General features: G+C 38.2%; 1 protein-coding gene across 10 annotated transcripts in view; it reads left to right on the top strand.

Moving 5' to 3' along the window:
- The window catches only part of DMD (dystrophin), a 2,259,748-nt gene that overhangs the window by 520,798 nt on the left and 1,723,224 nt on the right, over positions 1-15,726 (top strand). For all 10 annotated transcript variants that reach the window (XM_036992000.2, XM_036992004.2, XM_036992005.2 and 7 more), the window contains exons 5-6: positions 4,340-4,432; positions 11,759-11,931. In XM_036992000.2, coding sequence (XP_036847895.2) covers positions 4,340-4,432; positions 11,759-11,931 — 266 coding nt within the window. The remainder of the gene's footprint in view (positions 1-4,339; positions 4,433-11,758; positions 11,932-15,726) is intronic.

Genomic DNA, 15,726 nt, shown 5'->3' with positions numbered 1-15,726 from the left:
GCACTTCTAATTCCCAATCTGGAAATATCCTTGATCCTTGTCCCATATCTTGAGTCATGTGAGCTCTTGACGTGTATTCCCCACCTGCCCCTTTCTTCCACTCTTTGTAATCCTTTTTCACAGAGTCAATCAATACTGAATGTCTCCTCTTTCTTTTGCTTACCTTAGTACAGTATTTTTTTTTCTTTACTGAGCTTGATGAGACACAGTTGCCTACCTAATTTTTTCCGGTGTTACAAAGAAATAATTTGTAGTGGAATATGTACATGCACATTACTTTAGATATTGTCTGTGACTTGTGAGCATATGCGTGTGTGTGTGTGTGTTCCAGTGGTTTCTTTTTATTATTCATTTTAATCTTGATAAAATACACATAAAATTTACTATGTAAATTAACCACTTCAGTGGTTACACTTACACTTCAGTGATGTACAGATCAGTGGCATTAAGTACATTTCCATTAGTATACAACCATCGCCACTGTCCATCTCCAGAAGTTTGCCATCATTTCAAACTGAAACTCTTACCCATTAATCAATAACTCCCCATGCTCCTCTCCCCAGACCCTAATGACTTCTATTCCACTTTCCTTCTCTATAAATTTGACTATTCTAGGTACTTGATGCAAGTGGAATCATATATGTCATTTTGTGTCTGACTAATTTCACTTAGCATAACGTTTTCAAAGTTCATATTATAGCATGTTGTCAAAATTCCTTTTCTGAAGCTGAAAAAATTCCATTGTTTGTGCATACATTTTGTTTATCCATTTATCAGAGACATGGGTTGTTTCCACCATGTGACTCTTGTGAAAAATGCTGCTGTGAATACAGCTATACAAATATCTGTATGAGTCCCTGTTTTCAATTCTCTGGGGTAAATACCTAGAAGTGGAATTTCTGCATCCTACCTAACTTTAATTAGTTTTTATTATGTGGCCTACTATTAACTCATGACCTTTTTGAAATGATGAGTTCTACTTCACTCTTCTTTATGCAGAGCTGGGCACAGTACCTGAATGTAATAGGTTGGATCTTAAGAGGGTTTTTATGAGGATGAGGAAATGGAGGAACCAGCTCCCTACACACACAGTGAGAAAGCTTATGGGAGCAGAGAGGGGATGATGGTATCTAAGTGCCTGTCGGTTGCTGTTAGTCTCCACAGGATGATCCCAATGGCAAGCCCAAACACAACTGCCAGCAATGACTCCACCAGGATAAATCAATTTCCTAAAAATCATATTTTTTTCATTTAAATAATTGAATTTTCAACAATGTATGGTCTGATTATTACTCTCATTACAATTAAGTTCTAGAAAGCAGGAACATTTTTCCCTTTTGAGCTCTAAACACAGCAGTGCCCGATGGGCAGCCAAAATATATTTATTGAATGAATGACTCAGTGAATCAATTGATGAATTTATAGTAGCTTTTCCATATGGAGGAACTCTTCCTTCCACCGTCACATGAGGAACACCCAAATGAAATGTACATCATGGTACTTTTCTTGTTCTTGAGTTATTCATCTCCCCTGGGATCTCTATTTTTCCTTCCCTAACAAATTTTAGAGACTTCTTGTATTCTACATTGTGTAATTAAAATGAAAACATTACAGCAAATTATCATCTGCCCATGTAGGACAAATTTATGTGAATGCCCAGTAATTTGAAATATTCAAATTAACTGTAGCATACTGAATTAGAATTTGCATGGCATACTCCTGAAATTTAGCCATCCAGTGAAAAGCATCTGCAGTGCACAAATAAGTAGACATGTAGTATGTTACAATGGCAGTATCACTTTGATTTTCCTATGCCCACGTAAGTCAGTCTTTCATGTTAACCAGCTTTTAGGACTTTCATTTATCTGCTCCTCAACAGAGCCTACTGAAATGTCCATTTACATGCTACTTCAGCTTGACTTCTCTGTAAATCCAAGATACCTACCATCCTCACGTCTAATCTATTGCATAGCTCAATAATATCATCTACTATAAATTATGGGTGGAATTAAACTGAAGAGTTGTGTCTCGATCTTTAATCCTTATTCAAATCATTCTACATTTTTTCTGTACCATGTACCATATTTGTTTGAAGCCACCTCATTAATAATTTTTATATAATTGGGATACAAAAGTAGATTTAGGTATTTGATTATCCATTGAATCTGCAAAAAAATTTATGTGGGGAGTAATTGGAAGAGATTTGACAATTAGACTGAAGGGGAGCCTTTTTATTGTTTTTACCTGGATTTCCCAGATAGCTTCAATTTTCAGGTTATAATTAATACAATTAAAAATTAAGATGAATGATAAGGAATATTTTTAGCACTGAGTGAGAGAATGGTGAACCCATCTCACTGGAGGAAGAACAAGTAGGAAAGGCAGATCAGAGTAAAAACCTAGTCCAGTAAGGGCTTAGAGCCTGAGAGAGAAAGGTTTCACCAAAATGAGTCTTGGCTATTTAGTGAAGATATCTAGGTAGGAGGGTGAATGGGGAACTTTCTCAGGTCACTGCCCTCAGGTCAAGATGAAATGGCAGGATCCTGGACACAGCCAAAACAAAATCCAACCAAAGGTACCAGTGAGCCAAATATAGTAAATAGGGGAAAAAACCTGCATTACTTCTCAACTCTCAACCCCTGCTCTGACAGTTTCACCCCCTGCATAGACCCTTAATCTGAAGTTGCTTAGTTGTTTTATTGTGATATATTCTCCTTGTAAAGTATCTCAAGCTGCTCATTTTTTAGTTAACCTTTTATTTTGAGATAATGGTAAATTCACATGTAGTTGTAAGCAATATACAGAGATATCCTTTAACCTCTGTGCCTTTAACCTCTCTTTCCCCCAATGGTAACATACTGTAAAACTACTGTGATATCACTACAGACATCAACACTAATGCAATAGTATTTATATTTCCCCAGCTTTACTTATATTTGTTTTTTTGTGTGTATGTGTATGCATGTGTGTGCACACATGTTTGTTTTTAGTTCTGTACATCAGCATATGTGGACATTTGTGTATTCACCATCAGATTCAAGATGCACATCAGAATATCACCACAAAGATGCCTTGTGCTGTTCTTTTATAACCACATCCACTTACCCTGTCCATCAACTCTGGTCTCTAACCTGTGGTAACTGTTACTCTGCACACTATTTCTTAATTTTGTCTTTTCAAAACTGTTGTAATAAATAGAACCATACCGTATGTAACCCTTTTAGATAGGCTGTTTTTTCACTCAGCATAACTCCCTTGAGGTTCATCCAGATTGTTGTGTGTATCAATTTTGTTCTTTTTCTTTTCAAAGTAGGATTCCATGTATGGTCGTACCACTGTTTATTTAACCACTCACCCTTTAAAGGCATCTGAGCTGTTCCCAGTTTTGAGCTGTTATGAATAAAGCTGGTATGAACACTTATGTATAGGGTTTTATATAAACATAAGTTTTCATTGTGTTGGGATAAATGTCCAAGGGTCCAATTGCTGGGTTGTATGGTAAGCACATATTCAGTTTTCTAAGAAACTGCCAAAATGTTTTCTAGAGTGGCTGTATTTGTTAGATTTCCATTAGCAAAGCATATCCTCATCAGCATTTGATGTCACTATTTTTCATTTTTAGTCATTACCATAAGTGTATAGTGCTAACTCATTGTGGCTATAATTTACATTTTCCTAATGGCTAATAGTGTTGAACATCTTTTCATGTGCTCATTTGTCTGATGCTTATATTTCACCTGACTCCACCTAAAGAGGTCAGGAGCATGAAGAACAGAAGACAGGATTTACCTGCCAGATTTTGATTCCCAAGCCTAGTCTTGGATAGAGAAAAGATTGTTGCTAACCATAGCGCCATTATTTATTATAGTTCTAATATGTGTTTCTAAAGCTAGGGCATTTTAGTCAAATGCAGTCACCCCCAATTATAATAGCACTTCTCTGAGTTAGATCAAAGGTCTGATGAAATTTCTTTTCTTTTTAGATTTCAATTATGTATTAGGAAGCATCTCTTAATTTTAGGCATCCTTTATGAGTTATCATTGTTAAACATTTTATTTGGAAATGCTCTAATTGGCCTCCTTAATTTGTAGTAATCTATTTATATACCAAAAGTAGTACATTCATTTTCTATCTCTTTCTAAATGTGTTTGGGGGCACTTGTTACAGAATGTGCATTTACAAATGCATTTTGTTTCATTTTCAGTTTATTTTTAAAAAGTTTTAATGCTTGCTGCTTAGGTTCTGAAAATAGCTAAATGCAATTACCTTCACTTTTGTTTTCTTTCCAAATAGACATCTTGTCCCTTTCCTTCAAATGCTTTCCCTTTATCTTTAACAGGTTGATTTAGTGAATATTGGAAGCTCTGACATAGTAGACGGAAATCATAAACTGACTCTTGGTTTGATTTGGAATATAATCCTCCACTGGCAGGTAAGAATCTTGATGAATGTTTCCTTTTTGGGCAACATATTGCTGATCCTTTCTTTCTTTTTACCCTTGATGTGCAAAACAAACACGTATATATCTAACAATACGAAGCTTATCTCCATAGTGCTGCATTTCATATTGGCACAACTAATGTCATTTGCGATGTGAAGGATCAGCAGATTATAAAACTGGTTCTAGCACATTTGCAGGAATATTTTTCTAAAGTTTATTTCTCTGGGTAGACATGAGGCTAAAAATATATGTTTCATCAATAGGTTAATAAAAATATTTTTCAGAAATATATGTCATCTCTCACTTATAAGTGAATCCATCCACTTTTATTAGAAAAAGGTATTTTTCCTGTTAATCACTACCAAATGTATGAGACTTTATGAGTCTTGTGTATTGTTAATATAAACTAATGCCAATTAAAGATTAGTGGCATATGATTATCTGTCTGTATGTTATACATACAGACTTAATAATCCTATTTGGCACTTGCATTTTTTTCTGAACCACCTCACCATAAGAGCTTTTTAATGCTCATATTTATTGGACTTCTGCAAAACAGATCCAAGGTCATTTAGTTTAGTGAAAAACACGCATTTTTTCGATCAGACCAACATGAGCTTACATTTCGACTCTCCCTTTTACCATTTCAGTGACATTGGGTGTGATGCCATCCTTGCATGGGCCATAATTTCCTTACTGTCAAAATAGAAAAAAATAATAATTAACATGTATATTTATTGTCAGGATTGAGAGAATATCTATAAAACAGTACAAAACACCAGTTTTATTTGACATGCATAGCATGAATAACTTTGATTACTTGGAGTCTCCCACTCATATTTTAAGAAATTCGGATACGTGAAATGTCTGCTCTTTTTATTAGCAGAGATTTTCTTTTATGAAACATGCTTTTTTTTTGAGATATAACCCATATGTCATAAATGTGACCATTTTAAGTAGAAAATACAAAGTATATCAAGCTGGTTTAGTTCCAGTGTGCCTATACTTCTCAAACTATTTTGAGGAAGGAACAGTTTTTCTCCCCAGTTTTTCAAGATTTTAGGATACTTACAGAATTGTACAGCCATCACAACAGTCTAGTTTTAGCACATTTCCACCAACCTAAAAATAAATCTCATGTCCATTTGCAATCACTCCCCTAGGCAACCATTAATCTATTTTCTGGCTCTATATGTCTGCCTTTTTGGACATTTCCTATCAATGGAATCATACAATATGTGTTATTTTATACTTGGCTTCTTTCTCTGAACATACTCTTTGAAGTTTATCCCTATTGTAGCAGGTAACACTACTTCAGTTAATAGGGTTGATTTTTAACTTGAATTGGAGATTAGTCCTGCTTAGAGTCAGACAACATGTAGACCAGAGGTATACCTATTCGACTCAACAGCCAAATTATTCTCCTCACTGACCTCCGTATGTTTTATTCTAAACGCTCAGAACAGGCTCAATCCTGTTTCACAGCAATACGGGAAGAGTGAGACCATAGTGGCTGGCAACAGAGAATAGCTCATAAGAGGCCAAATGAACCCAAGATTTCCACTTCTGGGCCTTTTTCATATCGTGATGGTGACAAATCAAACCAGCAAGGCAAAAAAACGCACCCCACACCCCAACTGGTTTACTTTGGTTGCTAAGTCCTTCTCAAACTATCTTGAGGAAAGAACAGTTTTTCCTCTTTTCCATAGTCTATAAAGGACAATAAAACTGAAGCATTACAAGAAGGAAATAAAAGACATGTAAACTGCAAACCTCTTTTTTATTATTAAACTCAACACATGGAGCAGGTCTTTGTAATACTGCTACAGAAGCCTCTAATGGACTATCAATTATTGTGTTTATCTTATGGCCCCGTAACAAATGGTTCATGGAGGGACCCCAGCATGCAGAAAACACTTTGCATTGTGCAGATGGTGGTTGTGACAAAGCCAGCAGGAGAACTTGGTGTGCACAGAGCTCCAAAAGGCTATTTTAATTTTATTTATCATCCAGATTATCTCTTATATGATCTCACCCTTTCTTATCTCCTCAAAACCCTTTACAACTACATCTCAACTCACTGCAATATAGAGTTTCAAAACTACCCTGTAATTTTCTCCATTTGCTTGTGAGATGGCTCATATTTTATTATTTGCATGTGGAGGGGCTTTCACACTCAGGCATACCAAAAAGAATGCTTTGCGGTCTTTCTTGGTCTGAGACCTCTCTGATATTATAGTCTGTTGTTTTTCCATTTATGTCCTTGAATCACCATATCCTTGTGATTGCAGAGATGTAGATCTTCCCAACCTCTGTCTCCTTATCTTGTCTCTCTGTTCTGTCACACACCCTGTGCTCCTAAAACTACTAAACACAGTTAAAAAAAAGTTTCCTCCTGATCAATAGTCCTCATCATAACCCAAGGAATCCCCAAAGATATTTCCACCAAAAGTACATATTTGCCTTCCTATTAAATAGTCAAAGAAGCCTTTGAATCTCAGCAAAGATTGAAGGACACTCTGGTCAGCCTAATGTACTTTCCAGATCTATCAGATTAAGAATAGCATTAGGAGATGGAAAGATGTGAATTTTTTGTTCCAGTGCCACGTACCATGTTATTAATAGTGCAGTGGAGGATTTCTCTTTGAACTTGTGAGAACTCAGGAATGCCAACCTCTTTTGTCCTGTCATTTTTCCAATTTCCACTTAACTAAAATTGTTAATCTGAGAAATTATTCCTACACCGAGGAGTGAGCAGCTTTGAACAAAATTGTGAAGTAGACAATACATGTTTGCCATGTTTTTCTTCCTTCTTTCTTAAGTGCAAGCGATCCTTTTGAAGGTGGTCAACTGAGCTCTGATAACCAGCTGGAGATAAAAACATTTCTTGCTAACAGTGGTGTGCTATCAGAGGTCAGGTCCCCACCTTTTCTGGCTAACTCAAAGGGAAAACTCAATTTCAGGGCTACTTGACATTGGAATGCTTGTATTATTTTTTACGTGCACAGCATACAAGAGAAAGATGGGTTTTGCTCTGGTGAAAGCCCTTACTATAAATTCTTGCCTTCCTAGTGCCTTCTATGGAAGGCAGCTCTTGCTCCAGTTTTCTGTAGGCCATTCACACACACACTCTCTTTTCCCTGTAGAAGACTGTTCCTACCCTTGTTTGCTCCTACCCCTCCACTGCAAGTCCTTTAGTCACAGGATGGAAGTAGACTGTGCATTTAGCAGGCCAGACATTAATTAAGGCAGGCCTTTGAGACAAACACCAGTGGAAGGGAGGGTAACTCAAGTGAGACGTAGAGCTGTGTGATATGCACCCATCAATAGCCTTATTCAGCCCCATGGTGAACTGGGAGCTAGAGGAACCTTTTAGAATTGTCCTGAGTAGGGCAAAAATGGCTGTCTTTATACCATTTCGCTTCATCAGTTACTAGACATGGGTTGCCCTACGAAGGGCTGGTGACACAACTTAGGTGACACAACTCTGCAAGTCAGGTCATCCCTGAGAGGACTCACAGCTGAAAGCTGCCCGATGACACCTGGAGCAACAAGCTCTTCCTTGAAGGAAAATCTTGCTGGTGTATCTCCATGTCCATCATACCTTCCTTGACCAGTTAACTCCCAGCCATTTTGTTAAATCACTGATAAAAGACATTTCATTTTTTTCCTTTTAAAAACAGATGTATATAGCTGTATGCACACATGTTTGTTTACATTGATCTTTCTCTCTTAGGGACAGTAAGATCAGAAAGTAGGAAATGTTTCTGCTTAAAGATTCACCTTAGTATCATCCCAGTGTCTAACCAAAGGTTGATCCTTAATAAAGAGTTCTTGGTAACTGTCTTTTATGTAGAAAAAGAAGAACTGATTACCTCCTGTTAGCCTTTATTTATTTATTTTCTCAGAAATATTTGCACGCACAGTGAAGCAATACCAACAAGACTGGGGTTGATAAGTTGAATTAATGACATAGTGATGGTAAAGGACTTTTGCACTGAATACTGTGTTGTCCTTTAACATTATGCACATAGAGGGCAGCCTGGCCAAGCGTTTCACAAATGAATGCCATTCATCATGGGAGGGTTGCCTGATCAATGCGAATCACTACCACTGGGCCAGTGTCTGCTGATGCCAACCTTGGTTCAGCACAGTGCACACAGTACACAATCTACATATGGAGGTGGTGTACTTTATAACTTTAAAATGTGAGAAAAATTATGTATCTTACATAAACTGTTTGACCTATTTATTCACTGAGTAACTGCCTAAATAAGCAGGTCAGGAAGGAATTAAGAAAGCTTGATAATCCACCCCTAATAGATTTAACTGTCAAGGAATGGTGATAAATATATGCAAAGATTTCACATCTTCAAATCATTACTGCACTTACAAAGCATAATCTCAAATCCTTTTCAAGTATTTTAAAGTTAGATTTAATAGTCTCCTGAAATTTGCATTGAATCTTTCATTAAAAGATGAGTAACATTGGCGATGTTAAAATATGTATTTTCCCCAGAGGCATTTGTTAACATCTACATGGATGAAGAAGCAAAATATAATATCATATTTAGGATGCAAAATAAATATTCATCCTCTGATCCAGTGTCAGTAGTATATAGACCTTATATTTCCCAAAAAGAAAGCCCTTGGTGATAAAAACTAATCACATTAGCTTACATGCTTCTTTCAAGTATATGATAAGTGATCTGACTTATGTTAAAGAAGTGGTCCAGTAATTATTCTATTAACAGAAGTTGTAGACAGTTTGTTTTATAATGAGGTATTGCTGCGTTCTTCAAACCTAGTAAAAAATGTTTAGAATGGATTTCTGCATCACATAAGTTAGAAGAATGAAACTTTGTTATACAGCAACCGGCTGATTGGCACTTGGATATGCACTAAGCCTAGGAGAACATCAGACATACAGAAACCAATTAACATAAATAAAGCCGAGTGTCTAGCCTTTTTCTCCTTCTCTACCATCTGGGTTTCTGCTTTTCTGCTGGGCATTGGGGGAGAGGGAGGGAGGCGGAGTCTCAGCCACTGCGCTACTGCCTCCAGACCCCCAGGCTGGACCCTCCCCCAGCGCTGCGCCCTCCTGCCCATGCGCACGCCTTCCTCCGCACCCTCAGAGGTCACTTCCTTCCGGCCCACGCGGTCTCTCTTCTGTCGCCTTTGTCCGCTACGGGGCACTTTCAGCAGCCGCCTTCCACGTGGTGGCTGCTGGACCTCCTCCTGGCTCCCGACTTCCTCTTGGTTGATAGCACGCAGCTGAACCAAGAGTGGGGCTTGGCGCTGGCCCGTGATTGCTTGTCTACTTCATCTCCACGACAGCTGTAATGAAATAATCCGTCTGGGCTTCCAAAGCAGCCGGCGTGTTTGACTTCTTTGCCGTCATCGTATTTGCAGTTGACTTTTACCTGTCTTTAATGACGTGTCCAAATTCCTCCGACAAGGGGACTCTGCAGATGATGTCACAGCCGACAAGGCCGAAGAAAAGAATTCTGACACTGACTCTGACTTAAGGCCTGCCAAGGCCCTGGCAAGCCAGGCCACCAGGCTTTCGCTCCTGCACCCTGCCAACAGGCTGGCTGGCCTAGCGTGGCCAGGGAACTGTGAGTGTTGGGAGGGAAGTAGTGACTTCTTAAGGAGTAGCAGGGGGAGCGCTGACGGAGGGGGCCTCCTCACAGCCCCAAGGTGATGTTCCTGAGCCTAGCTCACAAGATGACACCTCTTGGCTTAGCACTATCTAACCACTCTGAACGAGAGCACATTTTGAATGTTCTGCCAGTTCTCCTCATCTCTGTTCCACAGACCTTAAAGTCCTTTAACCTCTCTGTGAAAACGAGCACAAGGGAACAAAGTAGTTAGAGCCCTGTCACCCTCCTCACAGGAAGCGTTTCATGCTGCTTGTGGAGGGCTGGGGGAGGGCAACAAGTAAGACACTTTGTCAGGCTCCAGTGGTTTTTGGCCTGCAATTGGTGCACCTGCTTATGCCACGCACTTTGTCGACAATTATCTAATATTCTTTTGTTTAAGGAGCACCAGCTCCCTCTTCATTTTTAAGGCAGGGAGAAAACTCACCTTTGTCCTATTATCTGAGTGGGTCTCAGTCCCCATAACTGACATCTCACACCAGAAAGCTGAGATGTTTTCTTCAGGTGACATGACTGTCCTGGGTCTAAGATTATGTCAAAGGAAAACTATTAGAATAAATCATCAGGTCCAAAAGATTGAGGGTACCAAACTGAAATAAGAGTAATACTGTCCTGGGGAGCTGGGCAGGTCCAGCCAAACCCTCTTTTTTCCTGGAGGCCCACCAGTTGGCAAGAAGTCCTTTAGCCACTCAGGACATCATGTCTAGACAAAAGATCAGGTACCCTTGACACAGGAGAGGGGAGATGTGCTGTGTTCACCTAAGGACCTGTGATGTGTACTTAACTTCAGTGGGATTTTGTAATTTTATACAATTTTTTTATACAAAGGCAGCTTCTTAAATGGCATTTCTTGTGACCCAAGAGGCCTCATAAATGATCCAGAGTTTTGAACCCATGATTAGGGCATTTGTAACCTTTGTTTTTCTCTTGCATGTGAATCTCATACCCATAATGAGTTAAACAAGATGGACTACTGAAAAAACCCCAACAAAACCAAAAAACCCAAGGCAACTTATCCACAGCTTTTAGGGATAAATACTCTTCTTCATTTCAGTCAGTAAATGTAATTTGCATTATTTTGAGTGACAGTTGAGACTTAGGGATTTTATCTCACTGTAGTTTGTCCTTTGACTCTTATAACAACCTTGTATGTATACTTAAGGAAAGAAGCGTAAAAATGGTTAAGTTGCCCAATTTACACAATTCGTTAATAGTAAAGGCAAAATTTGAACCTAGGCTTTAAAAAAAGTAATCCTATTCTCCTAGCCACTGTGCCATTCTTCCTATCCTATTAACCACTAGTATATTAACTCTTTGATTAACAAGCCTTATGTTTTGTACTCTCTGCTGTAGCATATCTATTATAATTAGAAGATGAGCAATTGTAAAAACACAAAATTAATAGTTTAACACTACAGAATCCAGGAGTGATATTAAACATATTTAATAAATGGTATATCACAAACACCAACCAATCAAAATAGATTCCTAACTAATTAGAATGGACTAAGTACTGGTAGAACATACTAGTCCTCATTACTAATTGACCATGTAGTTCTCATTCTTTATCACTAAATATTAGGACATTCAAATTGAAGTTTGTGTGGTTCTTGTTCAGGGAATGCATTGTTTTATGAAAATTTCTTTCTACACATAGGTCAAAAATGTAATGAAAAGTATCATGGCTGGATTGCAACAAACTAACAGTGAAAAGATTCTCCTGAGCTGGGTCCGACAATCAACTCGTAATTATCCACAGGTTAATGTCCTTAACTTCACCACCAGCTGGTCTGATGGTCTGGCTTTGAATGCTCTCATCCACAGTCATAGGTAAGGAGACTGCTGAGATACTGAATAATTTTTAGAAGTATTGATTTAGAGACTTTAATCTTTTTCTCCGTGTGGTTCCAGATCATTTCCCTCTATGCAACAAGTTATGTGTGTTGACCTTATTGCTCTAACCATCCATTGGAATGCCCTGAATAAGAGCATTTATCCTATTTTTGTGTGGTATATCATTTAGTTGTTGAAAATCAGAGCATGAAAGTGGCTATGTTGGGGGGTGGGGATCAATATACTTTAAAATGGGACTCTGCCAGAAAGTCAAGGGTATATTTTAACTTTGCTAAGAATGGAAATGGTCTTTCTATACAAATGTGTTAGTATGAGCCCAAACTACAGAGCTAAAGTGGTTCCAAATCTCATGTGAGTGGGTGTAGTAAAATTAACATCGTCAGGTTAATAATGTGAAAAACAAACATTTCTTTTGTTACCTATTTAGTTAATAAATTACCATAAGGCCCTGCCCATATTTTTTTAATATTTTGGGGTTAAAAGAGGCACAGCATCTTAGCAACCAAGGCAAAGAGCAGACCGCAATTAATTCTATGACTCAGTGTTCAGAATATCAAACGAAAACAATTGCTCTGGAACAGCAAAGTGATTACAATAAAGCACAAGAGAGTTCTGTGGGTCTCCATGAAGAAATCTCAGTGTTATATAGTGAGCCAAATGTCCTTGTCTTGCCAGTGGGTTTCAGCCCCAGACAAGTTCACTATGGATTTAATGAGACCAAATAAATGAGAGTGGAACATTCTTGGGGTGAAAGGGTTTATACCCAACTTTACTCCAGCGATGGCAGGTCAATCACTAGAATCCTGCCCACTCAGAGCAAATCTGCATGCAGCAATTTGGTCTCTGCCTCTGGGCCTCTCTGCCCCTGGGGCTGTCTCAGTCTCTGTCCTTGGCGCTGCCACCACTCCAGTCTAATCTCTGCTGTCGTGCAGCCTTGCAGCCATGCCACCGTGTCCTGCAGAGTACTGGGCAGAGCTCTTTATAATAGAGTCAGTAACAACCTATTGCCCACACGTGTGTAGTGAGCTAGCCAACCAGGGCCAGGTGAGAATCCTGGGCATAAGAACCTTCACTTTATCCACAGTCCTTAAGTATATTCCATATACTATTATATTTTCTAAGATAACAAATACTTGTTTGCTTATTCTTGTATAAACTCAGTAAATGAATTAATAACTGTTCAAGAAAAAGTGAAGAACATGGTAAATACACATATATATACATTCATATAATTTATATAGAGGTACATTATATAATACATGTGCTCTAAGAGATTCTCCTTTGGCTTTCCTACTATCCATCTCTTTTACTCAGCCCAATCCCCGGCAGTACATGCATTGCCTTATAAACTGTGTTTGCCTCGGGACTGCATCTCTCCTGATTTTCAGTGTAGCTTCTCTTTTCTCACTTTGGTCTTTCTTTTCTTGACTACCATTTTCCTATGCCAGTCTTGCTTCTAGGAAAGTCCAGAATATAAATTTTTTTTCATGGTAAAGTTCAAGCAAAGAGCAAATGCTCTCTAAATAAGCATCTTTGGCAGGTGTTCTGCTCCAACTGGGTTTAATTAACCCCATCGAGACTGTTTCCAGGTGAATGACTCAGCAACCTGATTTTCAAAAGGAGGCAGGCTCACCCTCCAAGCAGCATGTTAAGCACCGTTAATGTATTGTTTTTTCAGAAGTATGACGTGAAGGAAAGTATTCCACAGCTTCAATACAGCCAGATGAGAAGGGATAGAGACAGTCATTCTCCATTATAAATCAGTGCTCATTTATGCAGCCACATGCTTCACAGTAAGGGCCTGAGCATATTGATCTTGCTGTTCATGTACACATTTGCAGATGAACAGAAATATCTAGAATCAGGTTATGCAGTACTTGATGTCCCTTTAATGTTTTCTTTTCAAGTGGAAGACTTCACTCCTGCCAGCATGTTTACACATTGTATTTGTTAATGTTCTATTTTATGATTTCTGAATATATTTGTAAGTAACACAGTAAACATATCCAGATTGCCCTGCTGCATCTGTCCCTGACCCACTCTTTCTCAAAGTATCTACGTTTATATATTCTCTCTTGTCATGTTGAATGAATCATCAGTAGCTGCCTTTTTATATATAACATAGTTACTTTTCAAGAGGTTTCTCACAGCTGATAATGCTCTTTTATGAATCATCTCCCTCTTTTTGTTTCTGACAGATGTTCATATTGTTTATCTAAAGAAAACAAAAATGGTTGAACTTTCTGTTCCAAGGTGATTGTCATTGGTACACTTAGGAATGTCATGAGGTGTCCTCATTTCAATAATTGAGTGACTAAGCTATATAAAACAAACACATGAATTTAATACAGAGCACAGGGATTGAGAAAGAGTCTTGCCAAAGGTTAGGAGGCTTCATGTATATTGAAGGCTAAATTTTATCTTACTAGCTAAGAAATTAAAATCGTTATATTTAAACACAAAATCCACTACAATGCAGTTAAAAGGAAGCCAGACTTTGGTTTTGTAGGAAACTCAAATGATAATTGATGAGAAACATGCTCAAAATATGCAGATAAGTTACCATAGTATAAGATTGCAATTAAATTTTCTTCCTAATTCCTTATTTTAATTTATTACCATAGAAGTAATGTAGTACCTAGTTTAAAAACAAAGTCAGAGAGTTGGGGGCTGTGGGGAAGTTGGGGTTCCTATGACCAGGATCCTCACTGAACTTAAACCACCTGATGAGGTAACTGGCCTGTTGCTAGGCTACCGCTTCCACACCTTTAGGCAAGAAGCTATTACTGTGCTATAGAGAGAGCTTGGCCCAGTGCTCTGCGGGGAGGTAGAGACGCTGGCACTTGACTTACAGCCGGAGAACAAGCCGGGTAATAAACCTTTTCACCCCCAAAGAAACGTTCTACTGTCATTTCTTTGGTCACACTGAATCCATAGCGAACTTGCTGATGGCTGAAACCCATTGGCAAGACGGGGGCAAAGGCAAAAAATGAAACGTAATGTGTTTTCATGACCCTGACCCCAACCCCACTCATCACATTCCACTTCCTGGAAATAGTCACTGTCAGCAACTTTTATTCTTTCTGATGGTTGTCATAATTACATATATTTATTTGATTAATTGATTTCTGACAGTAGATGGATCTACTCCTTAACATGAAGGTCACAAGTATTACCTCTCCTCCCCATCTATTTCCTAATTTGATTATTATAATCATTTTATTCTTATTCTTATAGGTGTTGCCCATATTTACATGATAGTGATGCACCTTTTATTGTCAAGTTTAGACAAGATCTGTTGATTATCTGATATGGAGGAAGAAGATACTATCAACACTTAGACTTCCTTCTCTTCTCTCTTCCCCACCTTCCATTTAATCATACTGTTATTCTTGTATCAGCAATGTTGTTAACATATCTGTTCTGTAAACATAGGTGTTCTTGGCTTGAGTCTGTAAATTGAAAATGCATTACTGTTATTTCATGAATAGAATCAACCTTAGAACAAAGTGATAGAGGTTAATGTTTTATAAGCAATTACTCTTTTGTAGGTACTGTTCTAAGTGAAATAACCCACCTGTTTCTCATGACGTATATACTATCACTATCCCCACTTCACATATTGGCAAACTGAGGCACAGAGACGTTATGGGATTTACCTGATACTATCTGGCTAATATATGGTAGAGTCAGGATTTGGATTTATGTACGACTCTGCTTATCTTCTAGTCTGTATTGTCTGTCTCATTCATTATGTCACTTTCCTCAAAA

The sequence above is a fragment of the Manis javanica genome, chromosome X, assembly GCF_040802235.1.
Source record: "Manis javanica isolate MJ-LG chromosome X, MJ_LKY, whole genome shotgun sequence".
NCBI classification, from domain to species: Eukaryota; Metazoa; Chordata; class Mammalia; order Pholidota; family Manidae; genus Manis; species Manis javanica.
This window is presented reverse-complemented; position numbering and strand designations above follow the sequence as displayed.